The sequence below is a fragment of the Poecilia latipinna genome, unplaced genomic scaffold (assembly GCF_001443285.1).
Source record: "Poecilia latipinna isolate Pla-1442-1.1 unplaced genomic scaffold, P_latipinna-1.0 Scaffold429, whole genome shotgun sequence".
Taxonomy (NCBI): Eukaryota; Metazoa; Chordata; class Actinopteri; order Cyprinodontiformes; family Poeciliidae; genus Poecilia; species Poecilia latipinna.
In genome coordinates, this window is record NW_015113045.1 from 266,118 (window position 1) to 292,658 (window position 26,541).

General features: G+C 41.4%; 2 protein-coding genes across 2 annotated transcripts in view; both read left to right on the forward strand.

Annotated features, from left to right (window-relative positions):
• The first annotated feature begins 25 nt into the window (after positions 1-25).
• Positions 26-3,070, forward strand: endouc (endonuclease, polyU-specific C). The gene is made up of 8 exons (XM_015038107.1): positions 26-136; positions 237-290; positions 372-471; positions 545-656; positions 751-872; positions 1,753-1,865; positions 1,956-2,115; positions 2,181-3,070. The coding sequence occupies exons 1-8, from the start codon at positions 126-128 to the stop codon at positions 2,454-2,456; spliced, it is 948 nt and encodes a 315-aa protein (XP_014893593.1). The 5' UTR covers positions 26-125; the 3' UTR covers positions 2,457-3,070.
• A 1,377-nt stretch (positions 3,071-4,447) lies between these two features.
• polr3b (polymerase (RNA) III (DNA directed) polypeptide B) overlaps positions 4,448-26,541 on the forward strand; it is a 27,290-nt gene continuing 5,196 nt past the window's right edge. Inside the window, exons 1-26 of the mRNA XM_015038095.1 lie at positions 4,448-4,658; positions 4,829-4,861; positions 5,329-5,385; positions 5,482-5,546; positions 5,637-5,712; positions 6,248-6,348; positions 6,428-6,519; positions 6,598-6,715; positions 7,510-7,618; positions 8,204-8,326; positions 10,487-10,603; positions 10,680-10,814; positions 11,881-12,042; positions 12,417-12,617; positions 13,034-13,196; positions 14,326-14,479; positions 14,583-14,657; positions 15,687-15,785; positions 15,890-16,017; positions 18,738-18,947; positions 19,148-19,306; positions 20,161-20,278; positions 20,366-20,508; positions 24,216-24,319; positions 25,374-25,540; positions 25,963-26,076. Coding sequence (XP_014893581.1) covers positions 4,587-4,658; positions 4,829-4,861; positions 5,329-5,385; positions 5,482-5,546; positions 5,637-5,712; positions 6,248-6,348; positions 6,428-6,519; positions 6,598-6,715; positions 7,510-7,618; positions 8,204-8,326; positions 10,487-10,603; positions 10,680-10,814; positions 11,881-12,042; positions 12,417-12,617; positions 13,034-13,196; positions 14,326-14,479; positions 14,583-14,657; positions 15,687-15,785; positions 15,890-16,017; positions 18,738-18,947; positions 19,148-19,306; positions 20,161-20,278; positions 20,366-20,508; positions 24,216-24,319; positions 25,374-25,540; positions 25,963-26,076 — 3,095 coding nt within the window. The 5' untranslated portion in view covers positions 4,448-4,586. The remainder of the gene's footprint in view (positions 4,659-4,828; positions 4,862-5,328; positions 5,386-5,481; positions 5,547-5,636; positions 5,713-6,247; positions 6,349-6,427; positions 6,520-6,597; positions 6,716-7,509; positions 7,619-8,203; positions 8,327-10,486; positions 10,604-10,679; positions 10,815-11,880; positions 12,043-12,416; positions 12,618-13,033; positions 13,197-14,325; positions 14,480-14,582; positions 14,658-15,686; positions 15,786-15,889; positions 16,018-18,737; positions 18,948-19,147; positions 19,307-20,160; positions 20,279-20,365; positions 20,509-24,215; positions 24,320-25,373; positions 25,541-25,962; positions 26,077-26,541) is intronic.

A 26,541-nucleotide genomic window follows, 5' to 3' on the forward strand; every position in this document is an offset into this window, starting at 1 on the left:
TCACGTCCAGATTCCTCACTAAACCCCTGCGGAGTGTTAGATACTGGGAGGAAGCTGGACTCAGTCAAACATTAGTGAACGCTCTGCTGTAGTGTGAACTGTAGTAGTGAAGAGTTTCTGGCACCATGGCTGTAAGGTCTGTATAAATATGTATTTTCCCTCCTTTTAAACTTCATTGCTGCAAAAAATATTAAGTTTTAAACCAAGAGCGTTGACTGAAGCTGTGTGAAATGCAGGCTTTGTGGATTCCTCCTGCTTGCGGTTCTTGTCCGTGGACTTCATGCATCAAGGTAAAAATCAATGAAAGCATGAGCACATTTCTCATGCATTTGTTTTAGTTTGACTCAGATTTTTATGTATTTCTGTGACAGGCCAGCTGTAAACCAGGAGTTATCCAACCTTTTCAACGAGCTCTGGAGGCTGGATGTGAACCGCATGAAGCCTGGGATAGACTACACTATCTCTGTTCAGGTGAGGAGCTTCTTCCTACGATCACAAAGCTTTCCTGGTTGTCTTTGAAACTCTCTGTGTCTCACCTCTGCAGGGCAGAGCGGGATATGTGAACCAGGGCAGCCATGTTGTCCTGGATCACGCCTCACTGCCTCTGTTCTCCAACGTTAACGAGAACAAACTGAGGAACATAACCACTTTCTCTCGTGAGTGTCCCATGCAGAGCCCTCTGCATCTCTGAGCTGATGTGAAGATGCAGCACATTTTGCTTTAATGAATTACATTTCTGTGCCCTTGCAGTCTTCATGAAACTCCTGGACAACTATGAGCGTTCGACAGGCATCACAGAGCGAGTCACTCCAGAGGAGCTGACGGAGATTAATCTGTTCCTGGATGCTGTTTTAGAGACACAAGTCATGAAGGTGTGTTCAGCCAGCTGGATTTAACAGCCCGTCCAAGTTATTAGTTACAACAGGTACAAGTTTGTTGTGTTTTCCAGATGCCTAAAGTTTCCCAGAGATTGAAGAAAACCTCTTTGTGTTTTTTGCTGTTTTGTGGTTTGAGGCTGCAGCTGTCTCTTCCTGTCCCTGCAGGAGCGAAACGCTGAACTTCATGGTGTTAGAGTGAAAAATAACAAACAGCTGAAACATCTGTGTGCGGCTGTGGAATGCAAACTTGCCTCCATGCTGTCCCCAAACAGGATTGCTGGAAATATTTGGACATTCAGTACTTAATCTGCAAAACTTTTGGCTCTGACGAGAGTTTAGATTCCCCTTTCTCTATAAGAGAGAGAAGAATGTGGTGTTTGCAATTATGGTCATGTTTTGATAAAATTAAACATTTGGGGTGAGAAAATATAGAACCAAATCACTGTCAGTTTACAGCTAATGGTACACAACAAAGCCAAGCAGCTATATTTAGATCTGGACTTTGACTGGGCCATCATAAGACACAAATAAGATTTTATCTAAGCGATATCTTTAGGATCATTGAACTTTCACCCTGTCTCAAATATTTCGCAGCCACCAGCCATCTTCCCATCACCTCTGACCTTCAGCTATGCTGTAAAGAAGAGTCTGAAAAAGTTCAAGGGGTGTGCGTATTTTTTTGGGGAGTTGATTTAATTAAGAATCTAAAAGTCTCAGTTCTGATCGTCACAAAACAAATACAACATAAGAAAATAAGATATTGATGAAGGTCTATCGGTTTTTACCTGTCAGATGCTTATGGTCTCACAAACAGATGAAGTTTTAGGATCCTGCACGGCCTCCTTTTGCATTAACGAATGTGATTTCTCCACAGCGTGCTCACCAGTACCTGGTGAGCAAAGGAAAGTCCAGCTCCGACTCCAGGCAGTTTAAGAATCAGCTCAACTTGATCTGGTTCCATCTTTACCACCGGCAGAGAAACACAGGGTGAGAGTCCAGAGAACGTCAACAGATGAGTCTATTTTTTATCTCAGTCTGTGAGACCGGTCTGGAAATGCTCCTTGTCTTTCACGGCAGCCCTGACTCTTGTGGATTTGAACACGTCTTTGTTGGAGAAACCAAATCTGGAACAGAAGTAATCGGCTTTCACAACTGGGTCCAGTTCTTCCTGCAGGAGAAAAACAGCCATTTGGACTACAAGGGCTACCAGGGCTACTCGGCCAGAGACCAGGACTTGGTAAGTTCACTGCATGTGGGAGACATGTGTGTCTGACCCGCTGTGACCTGTCGCTCCCTCCACAGCCTGACCAGGACGACCACGTCCTGAAGCTCCAGTTCAGCTGGCACGGTGTGGTGAAGCCCGTCGGCAGCGCCTTCATCGGCACCAGCCCCGAGTTTGAGATGGCCATTTTCACCGTCGTCTTCCTCATGAACACAGAGCGAAGCACCACGGTGCTGGTCAACATCGACCAGTGTCAGATGGAGCTGGTGGTCGTCAGAAAGGGCCGCTGCCTGGGGACGGCGTACCCCAATCTGCTCAGCAGCAACAGCAGACACGTCAGCCAGCACGCGCACTGACTCCAGCTGCGGCTCAAGCGGTCTTTACCCAAAGACAGGTGGTGAAATCTACGTCCAGCAGGAGAATCATAGTCTGTTCTGATTCTAACATGTATCTAAGGCTTTTAATGAAACAATTCTGATGGTGTGAATGGCGGAACAGGATTTATTTGAAAAAGTGTAACGTGTTAAGCTATATAAGAACCTTATATTAATCATCGCCATGAATAAAAGTAATCGTCAGTGTTGTAGTGATCCAAAAATATTAGTTCGTATAAAAAGAAACGCATTAACTGTATAAAATGTTCTTTTAAAGAGTGTTAAATCATTATTGTCTTTGTACTTAAGGACATTTGATCACCCTGTTGAAGTTTTTTGGTAGAAGCAATCAGATTTTATTATTTGAAATGTTCTGTTTTGCCTTCCTAACAAAGTTCCCATGACGTTTGGAAGAGAAGCCGGCCCACAGAGTCATAGGTCATCTACCGTACTGTAGCATCATGTAGCGTGATTTTTCAAACAAAATAAATACATTTATTATCCCTTTCTGTACAACAATCAAAGCACTCAGATGCTCATTAAACAAGGTGATTTATTTTACATCTGATCACTTTCTTCACTATGTGTAAAAAAAATACGAAAACTGGAGACTCATTCAACTTTTTAGTCAAAGTTGAGCATATTTTAAACTGATCACATGTTCAACTTTTCATTTCTAACTTTTAAATATCAAGTCACGTCTGCCTTACTTGGACAACATGTTGTCTTGTCTTTCCCATTTTGAAGAGGATTAGAGGAAATTTTTCTTAGCCCAGAGAAGCAGGAATAAACATTAGAACTAAAACCTAAACATATCTGCTTCATTTCATTCATTTTGTATTAATTGTTTTATGTGAAATAATTGTGATCTTTTCATTCTTGTTTTCCCCTTTAGAAAACATTTACTTCTAAATGTGGATTTGTTTCAAAGTAAATAAATGCATTCAAATTAAATGTTGGATTTTTCAATTATTTTCCAGTGTGAGCTCATGCGTTTGCAATGAAAGGGGTTTTCATTTCAAGGCTTTTTTTTTTTTAACCACTGGTGACTGGAAGGTGTAGTGAACTTATTTCTAGATTAAATGTATTGATACTTCTCACTTTAACAATCTGCTGCACCGTCCTATCATTCAAATGGCATTAGGCTAAAGATAAAAGAAGTTCCTGTGATGTCAACTGAGACATATTCATTGCGCTCTTCCTTTTTCTTTCCTGAAACGCAACTTCCGATGGTGAAAGTAAAAATGTTCTTGTTTCTTCAGTCAGCCATCATTATGTTTTACTGGGTCTACAATAAACAGAAAGTCTGAACTCTTCCTCTTGCTGACTGTAGATTTGTGATCCAACTACTTTTATCATCAGTCGCTTTAGATCACTGTTATATAGTTGGTTTGTTTCTAAATAAAATGCCTCTTCTTACCTTTCTGTTTTTTAAAAGTGATCTATATCTTCAGATTTTTTTCTTTTGCTGCTCATTTCATAATTTAAAGCGTGTTGTTTTCAGTTTTTACTCTGGCATACACATCCTTCTTTGCTTCAATTTTTTTTTTTAACTAATTTGATTTGAGAGCTGCTATTAAGATTGCCCCTAAATAAAATTTCTCAGACTGGGTAAGTAAGCACAGAAACCACTGCGTTTCCTTTGGAAAATGTGTTTGTGGATGTTTTTCTTTTATTTTATCAAGAAAATGGCATAGTTGGAAAAGGCGTTGTTGTATTTTATGGTTTTGTCTATGATGGTTGTCTTATGTTTGTCTATGTGTGTTTTTTATGATATAATGCATAATCATGTAAACTCAAAATACTTTTTTGCGGTGATTGTTGAAACTAATTGCCGAAACGTGTTTCAAACAACTCGTGGCAGAATTTGCGTTTTTGCAACAACGGGGGGCTGCACATTGCAATATGATAAAAGGATAAAACCGGTGGAATTAAAACGTAGAAGAAGAGTTCATTCGAAGCGGAACGCAGTCTTTAGTTCCGCCCACCTCGGAAGGGAAGTTTTAAGAAGTAACACAGTCGGGACGCATGTTGCAGAGACTTCCGATTCTTTGCTCCAGCTCGCATTTATTTCCAGTTTTATGTGCTTACTGGTGAAGAGCAGCGGTACTCATGGAGCTGCTGGGAGGAGAGTTTGGAGACATGACTCCTCAGGAGCTGGCGGCTCCTGTCAACACCGTGGCGGTGAGTTTGAGGACAGTGGGAGAGATGGGTTTCCACCACGAGCAGCAGGAGCGTGTGATGTTACTGGCAGAAAGAAGTCAAATTAGTTCACATCTGAACACGGTGTCAATCAAATATACATGATGAAGTTGAAGAAAATACTTTTCTAATATTTCTGGTTTATTTGACAGGAAAAGTGGAAATTGCTACCAGCCTTCCTGAAGGTAAATCACCACAACAACTGTATTAATACGACTTGGAAGCAATGACTATCTGCAGCCGTTTTAAATATTTTAATATTTAATTATTTAATTTATCTTCATATTTACACAGGCTATTATCTACATAAAAGTTTGAATCTTTTTTCTTTAATTACATTTCATATAATGTTTGATATTTGTCCATTACATGAATGTAAATTAAGTGTCCAGTTTGTGATGTACTACACGTTTTTTCTTGAGCTTTTTTCTTGAAAAACACGCACCCTGTTCTCTATCCCATTACTTAATGACCTCAGATCTATTCAGTTTAAATGTTAGTACATTATAAAAGTCTCAAATTAGTCAAATCAGTCATTTTGTGTTTTTCTTCTCCTCTTACAGTTAAATTAATTGACTATGTTATACTTTATTATTGATAATGGACCAGATTTATTTTTCTGCTCGTCTCCATCATCCCATTTGTTCTGCAGGTGAAAGGTTTGGTGAAGCAACACATCGACTCATTCAACTACTTCATCAATGTTGAGGTAAAATTAAACACAAAATGCTTATGTGTGTATTTATTTTATTGACAGCTGTGTTTATCCCACTCTGAGCTTAATTTGACTGTATTGCTTTTCCAGATTAAGAAAATCATGAAAGCGAATGAGAAAATAACCAGCGATGCTGATCCAATGTGGTACCTGAAGTAAGCCGGGTCCATCCACACGATTCCTGATTCAACCGCTGCGACTTTTAGCTGCAGATCTGATTTTTAAACTAAATAATTTCTGCTCAGGTACCTGAACATCTACGTTGGGATGCCTGATGTCGAGGAGAGCTTCAACGTAACCAGACCGGTTTCTCCTCATGAGGTTAGCACAATATTTAAATGACTAGTTTGTTGACAAATTCTTTAGTAGGATAAAGATATATTTAAAACATTTTTCCTGTTTTTTTTTTTTGTGGAGTTTTATCTTTAAAAAGTTGATATGTCATAATCTTGGTGTGCCTTAATTTGTGTGAAATACAAAAGGATTTTAGAAGCTGCCAATGACGCTTGAAGAGTTGATTTATGGTAATAAACCACAAAATATGTTTAATTGATTGAGAGATAGCGATCAGGCAGAACAATACAACCACCGACAGGTGAGATCAGTAACCCTGACTGTTTCCTCGTCATTGTCCCTGTTAGTGTTTGGGATAAATTAAGCAGCTGATGAGCGTTTTGTTGTAAAAGTGGATGTGATGGAAGCAGGAGAAAGCCAGAAGAAGCTGAGTGAGTTTGAGAGGAGTCGGATTGTAATAACTATTTCTCCAAAACAGCAGCTGTTGTGAGATTGTTACAAAAAGTGCTGAACAGTTTGAAGGAACTCTTGCTGGTAAACCGTATCCCATGTGTTTGGTCAGTGTCGCCTCAGAGACATGACCTACTCGGCGCCGATCACGGTGGACATCGAGTACACCCGCGGCAGCCAGAGGATCATCCGAAACGCTCTTCCGATTGGAAGGTGTGGGCTCTCTCTTTTCTGTCGCGGATTCGGCATGTTGAAATGTTTTCACGGACGTGTTGGATTCTGCTCTCGTCAGGATGCCGATCATGCTGCGAAGCTCCAACTGCGTTCTCACGGGAAAGACGCCCATGGAGTTCTCCAAGCTCAACGAGTGTCCTTTGGATCCAGGTGCGGCGTCGGTGCGGCCGTGTGGTGGGAACCGAGCTGAACAGAACTGACCGTAGGTTTGCTCCCTTTGCCTCGCAGGAGGTTATTTCATCGTAAAAGGCCAGGAGAAAGTCATCTTGATCCAGGAGCAGCTGTCCAAGAATCGGATCATCGTGGAGCAGGACAGGAAGGGAGCAGTTGGAGCCTCAGTCACCAGGTTAAAATATACCTGTGCCATCTTGCTAAACAAAAACCTCAGATCAGTACTTGGATTCAAATAAAACTAAAACTGCGTCTGAATACAAAGTTGAATATCATTGAAAAGTGAATCTCATTACACACACAGTGATATATTTCAAGTGTTTATTTCTATAAATTTGGTTGATTATGCTTTAAAGGTATTTATTTTCAGAAAATATAATAAATAGAACACAAATCCAATAAAACCTTCAGTGTGGTTGAAATAAAGTAAAGCTGCCAAACGGAGTTGGCCTCAATTTCTCACATTCAGTAATAAAAGAACTTTATTAGGTTTAGAGGGGATTACTTTTCACATGGGGTAAAGTTGGTTTGGGAAGCTTTATTTCTTCTAATAAATTAAGAAATCTTAACGGTGCCTTTTGTATTTACTCTTCTTTGACAAAAGATGTCAGCAACGTCTTTTCACATCTCTGCAGGTCTGGAGATATGAAAGGAAGAAGCTAAATGTAGAAGTTGTATCATTCCAGTCCTGGGGTTCTGGTTATTGCTTTTTTTTTTTTTTTTCAAAGCTAAATTCCTCATTCATAATCCCACTTTAATGTATTGGGTAATAAAATGAAAACATTGTTATAATTCGGTGTATAAGAGATTTGTAAGAGTTTGAGATTTGGACAGCGTAGGCGTATTTGAAATTTCTGTATTTTTGAACGTCTGATTAATTTAACGGTGAGAGCATGATTCATAAAAGCGCCGCCAATGCTGTAAAGCCTGATTTTTTTATTTTTATTTTATTTTATTTTTTTATTCCAGCTCCACTCATGAGAAGAAAAGCAGAACCAACATGATCGTGAAGCAAGGCCGCTTCTACCTGAGACACAACACGCTGTCTGAAGACGCTCCCATCGCCATAATATTCAAGGTAAAAATCAGGGTTTTAATGACACCGCTTGTCCAGTAGAGGGTGCTACAATAAAGCCTAATCATTTCTTGAACAATCTGTGGTTGTCACTTCAAGTTATCTTTCAAGCATGTTGTTTTCATGCTTCAAACGAGCCTTTGGCGTCATTAGTCTGTAGCTAAACAGCCTCCAGGCTTTGTGTTGACTGTGAAAATGTCAATGGACAGCTGGTGTCGTGATCTCCAGCCGCCTTCGGGAAAAACCTCCTCAAACATGTCACCTTGTGACAAGTTCCACACTCTTGCCGAATCGCTCGTTTATCCTGTGCGACTCTTTCCTCCAGCTCTCCGTCTCGTGTCCGCCGTGGGTTCAGGCGGACCGGTTCCCACAGCCTCACATTTCCATAAGCAAATGTCACACAAACTCCTGACTCCCCAGTTTCACCTCTCAAAGCTTTCCTTCTGGCTCCTTGTTTCAGACGTTATTCAAATTAACAAGGTCTTTCTCTTCTGAGGAAAAGTAAAACTCTACATTTTTAAATCCTTCATCAGCGCATACCGTTCTCCCCTCTTGCTTTCCTGCCTGCTTTGCACGCGCTCCCTGCAGGGCATGGGCGTAGAGAGCGACCAGGAGATCGTTCAGATGATCGGCACGGAGGAGCACGTCATGGCCAGCTTCGCTCCGAGCCTGGAGGAGTGTCAGAAAGCTCAGATCTTCACACAGACTCAGGTGATTCCTCTACGGTCCCGTGCAAATGCATTCACGCCCACATTCGTGCAGCAGCCATTTTACTTTTTTTTTTACAATATAATGTTGCATAGTTGTATCTCAATCAAGTGTATTTGTGGAGCAAATTTAAGTGACAAGGTGCTTCACATAATAAAAATACAAAATTACAGAGTCTTAAAGAAAACATCATACAGTCAACAACAGAGCAAACATTGCATTTTTGATGAAAGTGGCGAAATGTTTTTCACAACTTGAGGAACATTGTTGTTAAGTCGATAAAACATCCATTTTGACTCCTGATTTCCTCTCATTAGCCTGATCTGAAGATCCAAATATTTTCCCTCTGAAACACAAACACCTGCTGTCTGCTCAAAGAAGATATTCAGTTTTTCATTTGATGAAAGCTTTTTCCCTCCCCCCCTCACCCAGTTAAGTAACACTTTTCAGATCCTTTCAGAAGCCCCACGTGTTTTTCTTTAACAGCTAGAGATGAATGCAATCGGCCAATTTGTTTTTCATAAAGATTATGTTGTTAGCGGTTCCTCAGATGCATTGATGAGGGCATGTTTGGATCCTAGCAACCCCTTCGCCTCAGCCCTCATGCTTCTGTGCCTGCCAGCCTCTGTCACGTCTTTTCAGGGCATTCATTGGCTCTTTGTATTGTGCACAATGAGACCTAAATCTATATAATTAAAGGCAGATAAGGCTGAAGGAACAGCGTTATCAGATTATAGGTAATCTGCCTAAACTAAATGTGACTGTAATCTGTTTTTTTTTTGTTTGTTTTTGTTTTGAGAGATCAGATTCTGGAAAATGAGCAGCAGATTTTATCACATCGTGTTTGATTTCTCTAATTAGACAGTGAATTTTGTTTTAATGAGTCACTTCTTATATACTGAGTTGAGAAGCATTGGATTTACTGACCTCTGGCCTTCATTAACCTCCTGAGAGTAACTCAGGTGAGTAAATCTGTGAATTATTTGATTTATTTGTCTCCACTAGGAGTAGATAAATGTATTTTATAATTCTCAATTATCTTTTCTAGAAAATATATTCAGATTTGCATACAGATAATTTATCTGCTAATGAGGCCTGTAGAGCTAAAGTGAGCAGATCTGCCACGTTCCAGAGTTCAAGATTTAAGACCAAACTTTGCAGACTTCACTTTGACTTAGAGCATTTGTTGCATGTCTCCCTTCATCTTTTCCACTTTTTAATGTTTAATAAAGAAAAAAGTAATAATAAAACCAATTAAAAACATCATTTTGGATCAAACCAGGGCTGCTCACCTTTGGAAAAAATGCATAACTCAAATACTAACAAAGAAAAAAAAACTTTCTTTTGGTTTTACACAGAGAGCTTTAATCCAGGCTTATTTTACACTCATTCAAGTGTAATATAAACTTTTTCTTTTATTTATTTTTTACAGATGTGACAGTAATCAAAATCAGTATATATATATATATATATATATATATATATATATATATATATATATCACATTTATGTGTTTCAGATCATTTATCAAGTTTTATTCTTTTGAAATAATTTTTTTTAAAGAAAAATCTGCCCCAGTTGACTCCTGATTAACTGTGACTAGCCACACTTGACTCGCCACGTCCAGGCCTGATTACTGCCATTTTTTATTTTTTTAATGTGTGCAAAAGGACGATTCAGACTAATATCATTACCAGTGAGCTCAAAGGCTCATTTAGTAAAATTTGTAAAGGACGGAAAAAAGACAGTGTTTTATCTCCAAACTGAAAATTGAGCTTTTCACCTAATAAAATACCACCCTAATCCAAATACTTTCAATTTCAGTCAAAATAATCCATTACAATCAGATTTTAGTTACCGGTGTTTTAGGAGAGGAGGTGCAGCCGGTTGCACTGAGTCATTCATTTTGCAGTCGTCCCTCATGTAGAGCAGACATGTGGTGGCGGTGGGGAGAAACTACCACCTTTTATCAGGAATAACCTGCAACACAACCTGGGTCAGTATGAGCAGCCGTCTGCTGGGACCAGCAAGGGGTCCTGAAGAACAAGGTGGCAGCTATGGCTTCAGAAAAGAGGAATAAGTTTTTGATTCTTTATAAAAAATTAAAAAAAAGAGTCCTCATATGATAGCCGACAGCTCCTCTTTCTCCTCTTTGTGCTTCAGGCTCTGAGGTTTCTTGGGAATAAAGTCCGGCGGCAACGGATGTGGGGAGGCCCCAAGAAGACCAAGATGGAGGAGGCCAGAGAGCTGCTCGCCTCTCTCATCCTCACTCATGTTCCTGTATGTAAACGGCACCAAAATGTCAGGTTATTCGTGTTGTTTTGACCAAGTTAACCTTTGTGCGTCTCGTTTTCAGGTGAAAGAGTTTAACTTTCGGGCTAAATGCATTTACCTGGCTGTGATGGTCCGGAGGGTGATCCTGGCTCAAGGCGACAACAAAGTGGACGACAGAGATTATTACGGGAACAAGCGTCTGGAGTTGGCTGGACAGGTGAGACCTCGCTGTGAAACCTGTTCTGCAGGTGGTTTCATTACGCTTCATTAAAGCCTCCGTTTGGGTCGCCAGGTTTTATGCTCGGAGACAAAACCTTCAGCTCCGGAAGGTTCTCCAGCTCCGTTTGGACAACAGCGACTCCCTGTTGACCCTGTTGTTTACGTGCTTCTTAAATGAAAGGCGTTTGTTCCTTTCGATTTCCGGGAAAACAAAACGCTCTTATTAGTAATTGATTTGCGTCTGTGCTTCGGTGTGAATGGATCACAGGGCCGCGCCGGCTCTGATCTTTCACCTGCATCTTTGTTCCCGCCACCTTCCTTTTAATAAGCCTTTCATTACGTTTCCTCAGCTCTGTTTTTCTCCCCGTTTTGTTTTCGCACCTCCCTCCCCTTTTGTTTCTGCCTGGCTTTGTCAGGAGGGAGATATGCAGTGGCACCGAAATCCCAACGCTGTGGAAGCATGGGGATTTTTCAGCACCGCGACAATAGAACCGCTGCCTTGACTGGAGCGATTGAGCTAATCCGCGGCCTGGGCTCTGATAATGTAATTACTGCTGTCTTTAGGCCTTTAATTTCACCCCCCTCTCCCAACCTGCTCTGTGTAAGGAGCAGAGATGGGAGGAGGAGGCAGGGCCCTCTTTCAAAAGGAGGCTTACACATCAACGACGCCTGCAATCTCCTCGCTCTCCAATTATGGTTCCCTGACATTCAACTAATTGGCCCGGCTGCGCAATGGAAGCTTAATTTCTTTATTAATTTCAAGCAGCCTGTTTGTTTTGATATATGCTAATGCAAAGGATGTGGTTGGGGGGGCTGGGGGGTCGTGGCGAGACGCTGCCTCCGCCTGGCGGAGGAAGGATGAGGACCTGGGACGGAGGCCAGGTCGGGGTCATTTCTGAGCCGGCACACCTGGTTATTAAATCTGACGGGAACCTCGATGCTGATGTGATAGAATGACTCTGCTTGTCTGAAGTGATTGTTTTTTACTGCTGATAGCGATTTTTGCAAACGGTTCCAAGAGCGTAACGCCAAATAAGACGACTCCCCCCTTCCTCTTCCTCCAGCTGCTGTCTCTGCTGTTTGAGGATCTGTTTAAAAAGTTTAACGCCGAACTGAAGAAGATCGCAGACCAGATCATCCCCAAGCAGCGAGCCGCCCAGTTCGACGTGGTCAAACACATGAGGCAGGATCAGATCACCAACGGCATGGTCAACGCCATCTCCACAGTGAGTTTGGACAAAAAACGGAGGGGATGGGCAAAAGCGTTTCATTCTCTGAGATCTTTCTTCACATTTGCAAAGAACAGCAACACTTTCTATGAGTTAGACGATGCTGAAAATCCTGTTTGTTTTTGTTTCATAGTTGCTCTGTGTGAGAAAAGTGACTATCTTTTTGAGTCCTTACTGCCACTGAACACGGTTAACTTCACATATTATTCACTCAGTAACAGCATCCACACTGAAGAGTGCAACCTGGCGGCACCTCGTACTGTGTTCCCTCTTATTGGAAAATAATCAGTTTTGCTCTTTTCAGAGCTAAAAATCGACTTATTCTGCTCATCAGCTGATTTCTCCGAGTCGTGGTCGTTTCTCGTCATCAGGGGAACTGGTCTCTGAAGAGGTTCAAGATGGACCGTCAGGGCGTCACCCAGGTTCTGTCCCGTCTCTCCTACATTTCGGCTCTGGGGATGATGACCAGGATCTCCTCCCAGTTCGAGAAGACCAGGAAGGTCAGCGGGCCTCGTTCCCTGCAGCCGTCCCAGTGGGGAATGCTGTGTCCGTCCGACACTCCTGAGGGAGAGGTGAGAAAAAAAAATCCATCTGAAAACAACCCAGACATACCTTAACCTCTGACCCCTTTCTCGTCGGAGTGCATATAATGCTAATCACCGTTTGTTAGCACGGCTAGTTTGTAGCCCAGGATGTCTCTGGGTGTTCTAGCATAAAACATGTTGCTGCAGGCATAACTTTCCCCGTGATCCTGCAAGAATAAGTGGGTATCTACAATGAATTTCAGTCTTCAGATGTCTAAAGGTGGTAGAGGCGTAGTCTAAACCACTTCCTGCTCTCCCTGTAATCGTAAACAAACACGTAAACGGTGGTATTATCAGGTAGACTTGTAAAGATGAGCTCAGGCACACGTTTGAGGTTGTTCTCTGGGTGATCATCTTGGAAATGTTCATTTCTCTCCATCTTGCTTTGACCTGTGGCTCGGCAGGCCTGCGGTCTGGTGAAGAACCTGGCTCTGATGACGCACATCACCACAGACATGGAGGACGGGCCCATCATCAAACTGGCCTTCAACCTCGGCGTGGAGGACGTCAACTTGCTGTGCGGAGAGGAGCTCTCCTACCCGAGCGTCTTCCTCGTTTTCCTCAACGGTAAAACTTCTGCTGAGAAACTTGCAGGACCAGTGAGCAGGTTCTGAATAAACTCCAGCTGCTGCTGCCGCTGCTCCTTTAGATCCTTTGAAAGAAGCTCTAATCCAGCTGGTTTTAAATGCATTGCCTTTAAAATGAATTAAGTGTATTCCTTCCTGTTTAGTCAGAGGATGTAATTTTGTATTTTGCAGGGACGCTGATAAGTCTTTAATTTCACGGCAGCAGTAGGTGTTATTCTTGTGTCAAAACTTGGCCCTTTAATTACTGTATTTGTTTGTCTCCGCTCTGATAACTGTCGACTTATATTAGCTGCCGTACTGTTTAATTAGTTAGTAGCAGCAGGTGTCAAAGCCCTTCGGATTGTGTTTCCTCACAGAGGCAGAGCACAGTCCCTCCTCTGTTCGCCACTCGTTTGTCTGTCAGAACTGATATGAAGCAACCGCAGCAGGCGACCAGAGCTCTGCTTCCTCGGAGTATGTGGCCATAAAGCTCCTACTTTTCCTCTACAGCTAAAGTTTTTGAGTGAAAGTCATCTCTTTTCTTTCTGCTTTGCTTTTAAGGAAAACTGACTTTTTTTTTTTTTTTTTTTTGTAGTTGTTTTCCTGTGGCGTTTTACCGCCCGGCAAAAACTGTGTCGAGACGAGACATTAAAGCGCTTTGTTTTGTTGCAGGACAGTAAATTCATTTCGTTCAAGTTCATGCAATAAATGTAATTTGTTTACATACTAAATAATTGTTAGAAGCTGCTAATCTTAACCAAAATTGTTTTTTTTTTTCCATAATTGAGCAGCTCTGCTTCTGATGAGACAACCTGAACTTATTTTGTCAGATTACACAGCTATAAAACTAAACTTTCACCAGCTTCCAGAACATTCACTTGACTGAGACTGTTGCTGCTCAGACAATTACCTCAAATCAGTTGTGAAACCTGAAGACACAATGTTCTGTCTTCCGGTCAAACTGCATATTTATTTCATTTTGGATGATTTCTGCAAAACCAAAGAAAAGGAGCTGGGATTTAAGATTCATGAAGGTTGGGAAGATTCAGCAGGATACTTGGTTAATACAACAGTTTATCCATAAAGTATCAGATCTGCCATCCGTTCATCTTTCCGTGTTTCCTCCACAGGTAACATCCTGGGCGTCATCAGAGACCATCGGAAACTGGTCAACACCTTCAGACTGATGCGGAGGGCGGGTTTCATCAATGAATTCGTGTCCATCTCCACCAACATGACCGACCGCTGCGTCTACATCTCGTCTGACGGAGGACGACTCTGCAGGTGCGGGCGCTGTTGAAAAATCAGAACTGTACATCTGTGAAGTTTTTTGTTTTTCCATAAAACAGTACATCAGGAGTGAATGTTGTGTTTATTCTCACCGCAGGCCGTACATCATTGTGAAGAAGGGACAGCCGATGGTAAATAACAAACACATTGAGGATCTGTCTCAGGGCTACAGGTGAGTCAAAGATTAAGACCGCTGCACTGAACCCCTTTGAAAACCTGATGATTATTCCTCCAAATATCGATTTCTGAACTCTTCCCAAGTTAAAACATTACTATTGTTTCTAAATGAACATGAACTTGTCTTCTTTGCGTTATTTGAGGTTTGAAAGAACTGCATCTGTTTTGTTATTTTGACCATTTCTCATTTTCTGCTAATAAATACAAAATTTTTGTTTGTTTTTTCAGAAACATGTTGTCAGTAGTTCATACAATAAAAGAACAACGTTCATTTTACCAAAACATATACTTATAAAAAGTAAAACAAAAGGAACTGATCATTTTAAGTGGGCTCTTTTTCTCTTCCAGAGCTGTGCGTGGCAGCGACTTTAACAATGTATGCAGAGCTCATTTTGAATAAATGTAGTAGTTTGTTCTTCGGTTTCAGGGGAAGTTTAGTTGAAAGTTAGAATTTTTTTTTCTTGTTTATTTCTTCTTGTTTTATATATGAAAAAAATAACATTTACAGTTTCAGCTTTGGTCAGGACTCTGTGAGAATGGCTCAAAACACTGCTGTCTGAAATGTTGTGTTTTTTTTTGTGTTTTTTTTTTGACTTTATTGATGTTTTTTTATTTTTTTACCAACAAGTAGAAATAATCAAAAACACAAATTGGTCTAAGCACTAGACTCTGTGATGTCCCATATCCAAGTCTATAGATGGGTATGGATTTGCAGTCTGGCATAATTTATTTATATATATTTTTATCTGTTATGGTAGTAGGGCTGCTTCTTTGACCTCTACATCTTCTTCAAGCCTTCATCTAGAAGTATTCAGTCATTTTGTTGTATTTTGCTTCTAATCTCCAGACTTTTTTCTCTGCAGTTTTGAACTTTTCAGTCCAGGTTCCTCTTCTCTTCTTTCTGGGAGTAAAAATGGGTCATTTTAATATTTATTTTTAAAGTTTTTCCAGTTCTGTATGAAGCCGTAACCTGACACATTAGTGGTTTATCTGATCTGATGAGTCCTGAAACCTTTTAACCCAGAACGTTTGAGGACTTTCTGCACGAAGGCCTTGTGGAGTACCTGGACGTGAACGAGGAGAACGACTGTCAGATCTCCCTTTACGAGCACATGATCAGCAAGTACGTGGAACACAACGGATAAAATGTTTAAAAAAAAAACAAAACAAAACTCCCATCCTGAGTTGCATCAGTCGCTGCTGCATGTGTTTATTTCCTCTCTCTAGAGAGACGACACACTTGGAGATCGAGCCCTTCACGTTGCTCGGAGTGTGTGCGGGCCTCATTCCCTACCCCCACCACAACCAGTCGCCCAGGAACACATACCAGTGCGCTATGGGCAAGCAGGCCATGGGTAAGAAGACGCCTCTGCTGACCTGGCTGCCTAGAAAAGTTCCTCATTTCATTTAAGCCTTTTTGCAGGTGTGGAGAAGTATGGAGAAAAAAACAAGAGCATAAAAAATCGTTTCCTACTCGTATAGATTTGTTTCCTTGTGTCATTCCTTTTTGCCTTAGTGTTTCTTTCTTTCCTTGTGTTCCTTCCTTCCTTCCTTCCTTCCTTCCTTCCTTCCTTCCTTCCTTCCTTCCTTCCTTCCTTTCTTTCTTCCTTCCCTCCTTTCTTCCTTCATTCATCATGTCCCTCACTCCTTTAATCTTCCTTCATCCCTTAGTCTTTGCTGCCTTAATTTATTTCCTTTTTTCCTTCTATCCTCTTACGTCCCTTATTTTATTCCTCCCTTCTTCCTCGTGTTCTTCCTCACTAATCCCTCCATCCTTTTTCTCTGCCTTCCTTGCTTCATTCATTCTGTCATGCATCATTCAACCTTTTCTTTTTCCTTCCTTCCTTACTCTTTTTTTGCCTACATGTCCATCTTTCTTTCCTTCTTTTCCTCGTTGTGCTTTCTTTCTTGTCCTGTCTTTCTACACCTTCCTTGTGTTCTCTACTTCCTCCCATTAATCGTTTCTTCCTCCTTTCCTTCCTTGCTTCCTTCCCTTCTTCATTCTGCCATGTTTCCGTCAGCCTTTCTCTCTTTCCTTCCTTCCTGCCTTCTTTCCTTCTATTCTACTTTCCTCCCTTCCTTGTTTCTTTTCCTTCCTTTTGTAACTCAGTTTCGGTCGGGAACGTCTGGATCTTCTACCTAGAAATGTTTAAGATCCCCGCTGGTCTCGTTCGGCTGCAGAGACTCTCTGACGTTATTTCAATTTTCCATGAACGTTATTCCCCTACGTCTGAAAATTTTTAGGTTTTGTTTGCCTGAGTTGAAAATAAAACGCACAAAAAGGACATTAGAATAACAAGCAGTGTGGATACAAGCAGCCCGCTGGTTCTTCTCCCCCAAAACTCGTCTCCTGCAGCACTTCTTGTCAGAATACATTTGTATGTGTGATTGAGTGTTTGTCGAATGTGTGTGTGTGCGCGTGTGTGTGTTGGTCAGAGTGTGTATGCACGCGGACATCAAACATGGGGCGCTTGCGTAGGTTCTCCATTGTGCTGTGTGTGTGGAGGCCCTTTCCCTGCCAGTCACCCAGAGTGTCATTAGCAATTCATTGTGTCTGCTCAGTCTGAGCTCGGGGGGTCAGTGTGCTCAGCTGCAAAGGCCCACAGAGTGCGCACCCAAAGCTCCTTGGTAACCAGAACTTCCCCGAACGGGTCGGCTAGCGTCCGTCAGAGCCGGAGTCACACCCCTCCTCTTCCTCGCTGCTCCACCTCCGTTCATCCATCCCTGCCCTTCCCCCTATCCTTACAAAAACACTGACTGGAACTATATTTGGCCCAATATCCTCTGTGTTGTCTGTTTTGTATGGACAGCCCTTTACATGTGCAAATCTGGTTGTGTGGCCTGAGCCTATTATCACAGACTCTGTGCTTGTAGGCTGATTGTGCAGTAATAGCATCTGACAAATGTCAAGGCTTCCAGGGAGGCCAGGCTTTACGCCATAACTCTCCCTGTGAGCTCTTTGGACGCAGAGTGAGGCAGGAGGACCGAAGGGCCGCCACTCTGTGGAAACGCGTTATACCTGCACCTCTTTATACTCCGAGGAGCCAAATTAATATTTCTCAGGCTATTTGAAGATTTGTTTCTAGAAAAATGTGTATTTTAAATGACATATTTTCCAGCTCTGATTAAGGATGGAAAAATAATCATGTTTGCAAACACCATTGTCTAAAAGTTGGAAACATCCATCTATCCATTCGTCTAAATCCATCCATCCATCGGTCCTGACTCCCATCCATTTAGCCATCCTCCTGTCGATGCATCAGTCTTTCAAGGCAGGAATCAAACCATCTCTTCGTCCACCTGGAAGTCCGTGCATCCATTCATTTATTCCTACGTTCATCTCTGCATCCGTCTGCCATTGTATCAGTCCATCCATCCGTTCCCTGGTCTATCTGTCCGTCCGCTCAGCTGTTAATTTATGGACCCATGTCTTCATCCATCCGTGCATTCATCTGTCCACGTGACTACTGCTGAAACAATCAGATTAATCAATTATTGACATAATCGTCAACTAATTTAGTAAATGATTAATCGTTAACTGGAGTATACGGACTCTAAAATGGTAATTTGTTGAATAAAACATCATATTCAAAGCAATCATAAAGCCAAAACTGTATAAAAGTTATTTACAGACAAAAATATTTGTCTGTAAATACTCATTAAGTTGTTTAGTTTTAGCATCGCCTGGTTCAAATTCACTAAAGGAATACTATGCTTTTGCTTTTTGTTGAATGAAATGTTTAGGTTCTTTATTTTAAAAAAAAATATTGTTTACTTGCATCTTATAATGTCTTTCTAATATTGCATAAAAAAGGTTTATGTGGTTTAAATCAAAAATGTTCCAATGTGTTTATCTGATTAATCAACTAATTATGTGGATAATCAATAGAAAGTGCACATCCGTGTTCCTCTCAGGACGACACAAGCAGGACTGTGCAGGAACCCTGAACTGCTGATGAAGATTACATTAAGCTACGAAAATGATCTCACTCCTCTGCAGCCATGAAGACACTAAATGATCCTGGAGTAAATATTCAGCTTTCTAATCTGGTTTTCTGCTGTCGCCTCCTGTCAGGAACTATTGGCTACAACCAGAGGAACCGCATCGACACTCTGATGTACCTGCTGGCCTATCCTCAGAGGCCGATGGTCAAAACCAAAACCATCGAGCTGATCGACTTTGAGAAGCTGCCGGCGGGTCAGAACGCCACCGTGGCCGTGATGAGTTACAGCGGCTATGACATCGAGGACGCTCTGGTCCTCAACAAAGCCTCGCTGGACAGAGGTGAGACTCTGCTGCTCTTGATCTGCCTTGTAATCCACAAAAGTCCGAGAGCTTTTCCTCAATCCGAGGTTAACTCAACATTTTAGACTCATATATACATATATATATATATATATATATATATATGTATATATATATATATATATACATATATATATATATATATATATATATGTATATATGTATATTTCTCCTCTCAGGATTTGGTCGCTGCCTTGTCTATAAAAACACAAAGTGCATTCTGAGGCGTTACACCAACCAGACCTTTGACAAGGTGATGGGGCCCATGCTGGACGCTGCTACCCGCAAACCAATATGGAAGCACAACATCCTGGACGCCGACGGCATCTGTTCCCCCGGTGAGGACCCGCCGCTTCTTCTCAGTATCTCAGTATTACTTATGCAAATATAGTTAATGGTGCAACACGATAGAGACGTACAAATCTTTGAAATGCAGAGATGATGATAGTTTTAATTAATTTTTTTTTTAAAAAGTTTAGGAGACGTTGGAGGAAGAAATGAAAATTAATTAGGCTTTGTGTAATTCAATTTAGATTAATTACACTGTATGTAGCACCACTTGAATGTATTTGAGTTAAATAGAGAAATATATTCAATAAAAAAAGTTGTATGCTGAACTCAATTGCTGTTAAGGTTGAGTTATTTAAATAAGTGCCTCAAACCACGGGTCCAGAAGTTTACATGCAGTTATTACTGGCATAAAATTTCTATCAATTCTGTTCAGTTTTGAATAATTAAATTGTCAATTTAGCGTTTTTAAATATGAATATGCAGCCCCACTAATATTTAGATAAATATCTTTTAGTTGGTTTCACTGTTTCTTGTGCAGCCATCATTAAATTTCTGGATTAATTCATCTGTTTTTACTAGTTTATAGAAATAGACTAGTTTCCTGAAGCTCTTAAAATGGTTCATCTTTTCTAAGTATAGTAGAGATCAGTGATTTGAAATCAACCAAAAGTCACATTGGTGTGTGTTTAGGATCATTACTGTGTTGGAAACCAGTTTGCAGGTTTAGCAGTTCATTGTTTCGCTCACTTTGTGTAACATAACATCGGCTATGTGCCTGTGCAACAAATCAAACTAACCGTTCAAGATAACAAAATCGTTGCCAATATTTTAGCACAAGTAATAAATAATTGTTGCGGCTTTAGGAGGCTGACCTGATGCTGATTTATTCTGTGACGCTCAGGTGAGAAGGTGGAGAACAAGCAGGTGCTGGTGAACAAGTCAATGCCGACCGTCACCCAGACGCCACTGGAGGGCAGCGCCCAGCCGGGTCAGCCACAGTACCGAGACGTTCCCATCAGGTGAGGCCCCGCAAGGCTCTTCTGCCCTTCAGTTCAGCTTCTGCGAGAAGCAGAGGAATCATGGCGCTTCTGTCTGCCTGCCTGCAGCTACAAGGGCTCGACAGACTCGTACATCGAGAAGGTCATGATCTCGTCCAACGCCGAAGACGCCTTCCTCATCAAGATCCTCCTGAGGCAGACGAGGAGACCAGAGATAGGAGACAAATTCAGCAGTCGACACGGGCAGAAAGGTTAACACACGGCACATTTCAGTCCTGGACGAGAACAAATGTTGGTCCTCAGGAGCGATTATTGGGTCCATCCATCTGGAAACATGAATTGATCAACTGAGCTGTAAAGTCGGAACATTATTTTGTTTTGTTTTGTTTTTCTACCTAAAATGTGGAAGGCGTTTCAGTTCAGCTGTACAAAGACAAAAATGCTCTGAAATAGCAATGAATCTGCCCAAGTTGAGTTCCCAACAATCTAATGTCCTGCAGTTTTTAGATGCATCCCTGCTTCTGTACACCTGAACCCAGTGAATGGAAGATCCTGACGAGCCGTTTGATTCACGTGTGTTAGAGAATCCAGACATGCCAAACTTGCACCGACTGGAGTTGGGAACCCTGGATCTAGAACATTCAGATTTAGGAGACTGGCAAACTTAATTTTGCAAAAATAAATTCAGCAGTTGACATGAGCATGAATGTAATAAATGTTTAAGAAAAATGTTTTTATGGGTGAAGAAAAGCTGCAGGTCATCTCTGCCGAGGAGAGCTTGTTGAGTCAACTCCCAGTGGCCGTTTCTGTCACTTCCCCCGTCCTCATCTTTCAAGAGCTCTTTTCAATTAATTGGCTCTTTGTCCTGTGCCAGACTATGCAAATTTATTACACCCTGCAGTATTCTGGTTTTGAGGGGTGGGGGGACTGTTTACAACCGTCATTGTTTTGCAGCACCTCCCCTATAGAGGGCCTGTATGATGTTTTAATCAGAAAGCTAACTGGCGCCATGCATAATTTACTCTCTTCATTAGTGCGGTGGGCGCTGGGCGGTCAGCTCGGGGCGGGACAATGTCCTCCGTCCCTCATAATGACGAAGACAGGGGTCGCCGTGGGGTTAGCTGCAGGAGGAATGGGGTGAAACGTCCAGATGTGTAACCGCGAACAGCTGGGCTTCACTTGCGGCTCCACTCAGATCCGTTATCTGCTTTGGAGTCTGATGTGAACCAACAGCTGGACTAAATATCAACACCGATGGGTCAGGGATGCACCGACCGATCCGCTAATGACTGGAAAAATGGTTCCCAGTGTAACGGATGCACCATAAATAACAATTAAACCCAATAAATCTTGTACTTTGATGCACTTTTTGAGCTTAAAATACAGAAATCAAGGTTAAAAGTATTTGCTTTGTTGCGTAAAAGGGGATAATTGTCTAAGAGCTTCCACTTCTACAGATCAAGGATGCCGGAGTGGAAAAGGCTGTCTGAAAGAAAATACTTTAAGTTATCAAACTGTATTTAATGAAAATGGAGGGATATTACATTACATGCTTTTGTCTTTGATTTTCCAGAGGTTTAACATTTTTATAGGTTAATAAGTTAAACATAAATGAGCAAAAATTTAAGAAAAATAAATGTTCAGCTCTTTTTAGCCTCAAAACATCTTTATGTCTGGGGTTTAGCTTGTTTTTATTTGCGTTACAGAGCAAAAAGCTTTTTAAATCTAAATGTCTTGGTCCTTTAAGGTGACAGACTGTTTAACCAGAGATGCACAAGTTCGTCTGCTGGACAGTTTTTCCTTGGATCTGCTCTGATTTTTTTTAATTGCAGCTCAAATGGTGAAATACTATTAAAAAAAAAAAAAAGAAAGAAAAATCCTTGATTATAAAATTAATGAACTGATCTCTGAATGCATCAACGAACAGCAGAGTTTAATAAAAACCAGCCGACTGATTAAAGACACATATGCCTTGATGGATAAATTGGGATAATTTCTTCATTCGCTGTTTGACTCAAAATTATTAAAGCAAACTTATTTTTCTCTCCTTGTTCCAGTCGTCAGATTGGAGATAAACTGAGCAGGTCAGACCTCAAATAAAATGGAAAATTGGTATCGGCCCCTGATCAGTGCATCGATTATTTTAATAGAACCTTTTAGGAGATTTTAAATAAACTCTGAGACTAATTTAATTGGAAGTGAATTTAGTTTTCAGTGTTTGCTACTCCTACATCCCGGTCAGCAGAAGAGGTTAATTATTTACCAGTCTCTCTCACACACACACACACACACACACACACTGTGGAGGAGGTGCAGGGTTGTCGGTATTGGGGGCCCATTGTGCGAGGCGTCAGTGCGGAGCTGTATGAGCCGTGATGGAGGGTCCCGGACTCTTGCTGTTGTCTTCCTTTTCTCTACTGATTTCATGCCTCCTTTATCATTCACTTTCACACAAAACAAACAACACCAAAGATGTCTGCCGTTATAACCAGTCCGTGTGTGAGAGACTTTGTTTTTCTGCGTTGTTCCTTTTTCACATCTTTCCTCACTGATCCTGATTTTTCTATTTTTTTTATTTTGCTCCTGGTCCCTTTTTTCTTTCTTCCTTTTGATTTTCTCTCTTTTCACCGTCTTCCTGCTGTTGGACGACTTTCCACCAGCTTGCCGCACTTGTTCCCGCTCCACATCCTGTTGCCACATCCTGCCCAGCATCAGCAGTCAGTCGACTCGCTCCGGTTAATAACACATTTTTCCCACGTGCATCGCCTCAGTTTCTGCTCTCCAGTTGATCCCCTCCACTTCCTCCCAGTTAAACTGAAAGTCATGGATGTGTAATCCTGCTCTCTCCGTCCAGCTAAGCACCTTTCTCCACTTCCTGCCTCAGCTTCTCTTTCTCCATTTTTCTTTTTTTTTTTTTTGGTTTTTCATTTGCAAATGGGGCAACAATCTGTTTGCCCTGGCCGGGGAAGAGTGCTTCGGCCCCCTCAGCAAACATTTGCCCTTGCACTTAAACCCCTGGAGACCAGGGAGCTCGTCCCCACATCAGGCGAGTCAAAAGAAGACCTTGTCTGTCCACATGACTATGGAAATGTCATTCTCTGCTGGGGTTCCTCGCAGCGAATTTACCAAACCGAACTGTTTTCTCTGTAAAATATCGAAGTTTGCGGATAAAATGTCCAACCAGTTTGGCTTTACCTTGAAAATAAATCAGTTTTATTCAGATTCGCTATGATGTCTTACAGCGATAGAAAAACTAAATAGCGGTCTCAAACTTACAAACTGCACTGTGGGGATTTACATTTAGGCTTTTATGATCTAGTCCTGAAGGACGGGGCTAAATGTGATTAGTTTTAATTCAGATCTGATCTGTTAAAATGCCTAAAAAAATTAAATTAAAAAAACAGCCAGAAAGTTTGGCAGATGCTTTCTACTAGATGTTTTTGTTCTATTTTATTAAAAATATGAAAACTCAACACACAGACTATTGATTGTAAACAAAGCAAACATAAAATCCAGATTGATGGGGGAAAAAAGTATGATTAAAAGAGGAATTTAAAAGCAAAGATGATCAAGAATGACTGATGATTTTTGACAAACTGTTTTTTTGGGGAAGGGATGGGGATCCAAAAACAAGGCTTCGACTTATGTCTGTTCTTTATATGTGTTCGTCTACATACAATTATAGATAAATTAGTTAAAAAGAATGACTGAACAAACATTAACAATAAGAATTTATCACTGACTCAAAAAAAAAATGTTTTAAAAGTTTCATAAAACTAAAAGTGGAAAGTTATTGTAGGAAAAATAAAACCTTCATAAAAGCAAGGAGCTCATTTTTGTCTGCCAACTCAAAATAAACTGAACAAAAGTATTAATTCAGAGCCTCTCAAAGTGCGTTTGAGTCGGAGTCTTCCTGTCTTTCCTGGCGCTGGTTGATCGGCCTCTGCGTGTGTTTCAGGTGTGTGTGGCCTCATCGTCCCTCAGGAGGACATGCCGTTCTGTGACACTGGGATCTGTCCGGATATCATCATGAATCCCCACGGATATCCGTCCAGAATGACGGTACGACGCCTGCTGCTGCTAGACCTGTGTGCTTTGTTCCATGTTTTTATTTTATTTTGATATTTAACAATGGGATTCATTTATTTTGATTATTTTCTTTCTTTACAGTGAGTAAAACGGGTTCATCCCTAATGCATAGATTCATGCTTAATGTGCATTTTTAAGTGGATTGTTTTTTTCTAAAACAATGACTCAAATAATATATATATATATATATATATATATATATATATTTTTTTTTTGTTTTGTTTTTTTTTTTTGTTTTTTTTGCTGGTTTTCTTTCTCATGTTAAACTAAACATGTTTGTTCGACAGCTGACTCCTGACCCGCGGTTGATATTTTTTTGTAGTTTGGACCTGGAAGTTTAAACCTCTGTGTTGCCTCTCCTGAGACAAAGCCCTCATTATCTGGGCTCCTCTGCTCTCCGGTTTATCGTTGGCTTCCAGAGCACACGTCCATTCACGGCGTTAAGCAGCAATCTCGCTCTTTACAAACAGATATTTGTTGCTGCGGAAACGGTGCCAGCGAAGCCGCCGCCTCTGGCAGCGTGTGGAAGTTGTTTTTGTTTAGTTTTTTTTTAATCAAACACGCCCAGCACATCAGAACTGAAGAGCAGGACAGACTGTGGACAACGTGAAGACTTGTCTTGTCCTCTTCTCTGGCTGCTGTAAAAGCCCGATGGATCTTTACTGCTGAAGTTGTGTGTGTGTTTGCATGTGTGTGCGCGTGTGTGTGTGTTTGCTGGGTGTCGTTGCCTCGGAGAAGGCTCAGTAATGTTTGGCTCCGGAGGATGTTTCTGTGGCCTGAGAGTGATACGAGGGTAGGTGTTTGCCTTTATGTGGCGGGGTCAGGGGTCTTCGGGGTGCAGCCTCACAGGAATTGTTGGAGTCGGTCATCCTTGGACGGATGTCCTCTCCCTGAGCGGAGAGGGGGGTGGCGACATGTGTAATCTAATTTCACCCACAATAATCAACACTTTGTGTCAGAGGCGGATAAATCCTCAAAAATATCCAACTTCTGATCAGAGTTTTGTGTCCTCTCCGTGTTTGATCAGGTTGGAAAGTTGATCGAGCTGCTTGCTGGGAAGGCGGGGGTCCTGGACGGACGGTTTCACTACGGGACGGCCTTCGGAGGCAGCAAAGTGAAGGATGTGTGCGAGGATCTGATCCGATACGGATACAACTACCAGGGCAAGGACTACGTCACCTCAGGAATCACCGGGTAACTTAAAGAGGTTTATGCAAACGTTAAAGCTGCTCAGGACAAAACGCTGAGACGTTTACGTTCCCCCTTCATGATCGCTACTTGGGTCGTTTGGAACGACTCTAAAACATAACTTCAATAAATAAAAAACTAAAATTAACTGCACAAGTTTGAATGTGTTGAGGAATTTCTCTTAACCACACAGGGTCAAATATATATACAAACACCCCCATTAATATTTGGTGAAATTTTCCCCCAGCAAAATTGGATCATCAGGTTTCTGATTATTTGAAAAAAAAATTATTTACTTATTAAAGAATTCAGCTGCATGAACGGACTCACAAATCAAAATTTTTTTGATTCACTCTAAAGAAATATTTTTATGCTATTAAACTTTTCTGTCTTGGCTCCAATCATGTGTTTCTGCCTTTTGTCCTCAGAGAACCTCTGGAGGCGTACATCTACTTCGGACCGGTCTACTACCAGAAGCTGAAGCACATGGTTCTGGACAAGATGCACGCCAGAGCTCGAGGGCCCAGAGCTGTTCTCACCAGGTGAAAACAGGGGGAAAAATCTAAAATCTCTGAGATAACATACCAAGGATGCACGAGTGTAAGGAAGAAATTTGCAATATTTGTTACATTTTCAGCTGGTGCGGTTTGTTTTCACAAAGCACTGTGTCGGACAAACCAAACTAATTTTTCCCCCCATGAAGGAAACGACAAGAAAACCTTAGAAGAAGACAGGAGCGCAACTTCCTTCTTAACAAAATGTAAACAAAAGTGGAGTAGTGTCACCTTTTTATGGTTGTAGGATCTCTCTCTCGTCTTTCACCTGCCAGCATTAGACTCTCACATTTGTTTTGGCTGTACTTACCCAGAATGCCCTGCGCAATTCTTAGCTTCCTGTTCTCAGAGTGATCTCCAGTCTCCATACGGACACAAACCCCGCTTGAGTTCACTTCAACAGAACCGAGATATTGACTTTTAGGTGGACCAGAGTTTGCTTTTTTTTTTTTT

Excerpts from the sequence above, each read along its gene's own strand:
- endouc (XM_015038107.1), top strand. Across the intron at positions 873-1,752 it reads TAGAGACACAAGTCATGAAG|CGTGCTCACCAGTACCTGGT; the intron begins GTGTGTTCAGCC and ends ATTTCTCCACAG. Across the intron at positions 2,116-2,180 it reads CGGCCAGAGACCAGGACTTG|CCTGACCAGGACGACCACGT; the intron begins GTAAGTTCACTG and ends CTCCCTCCACAG.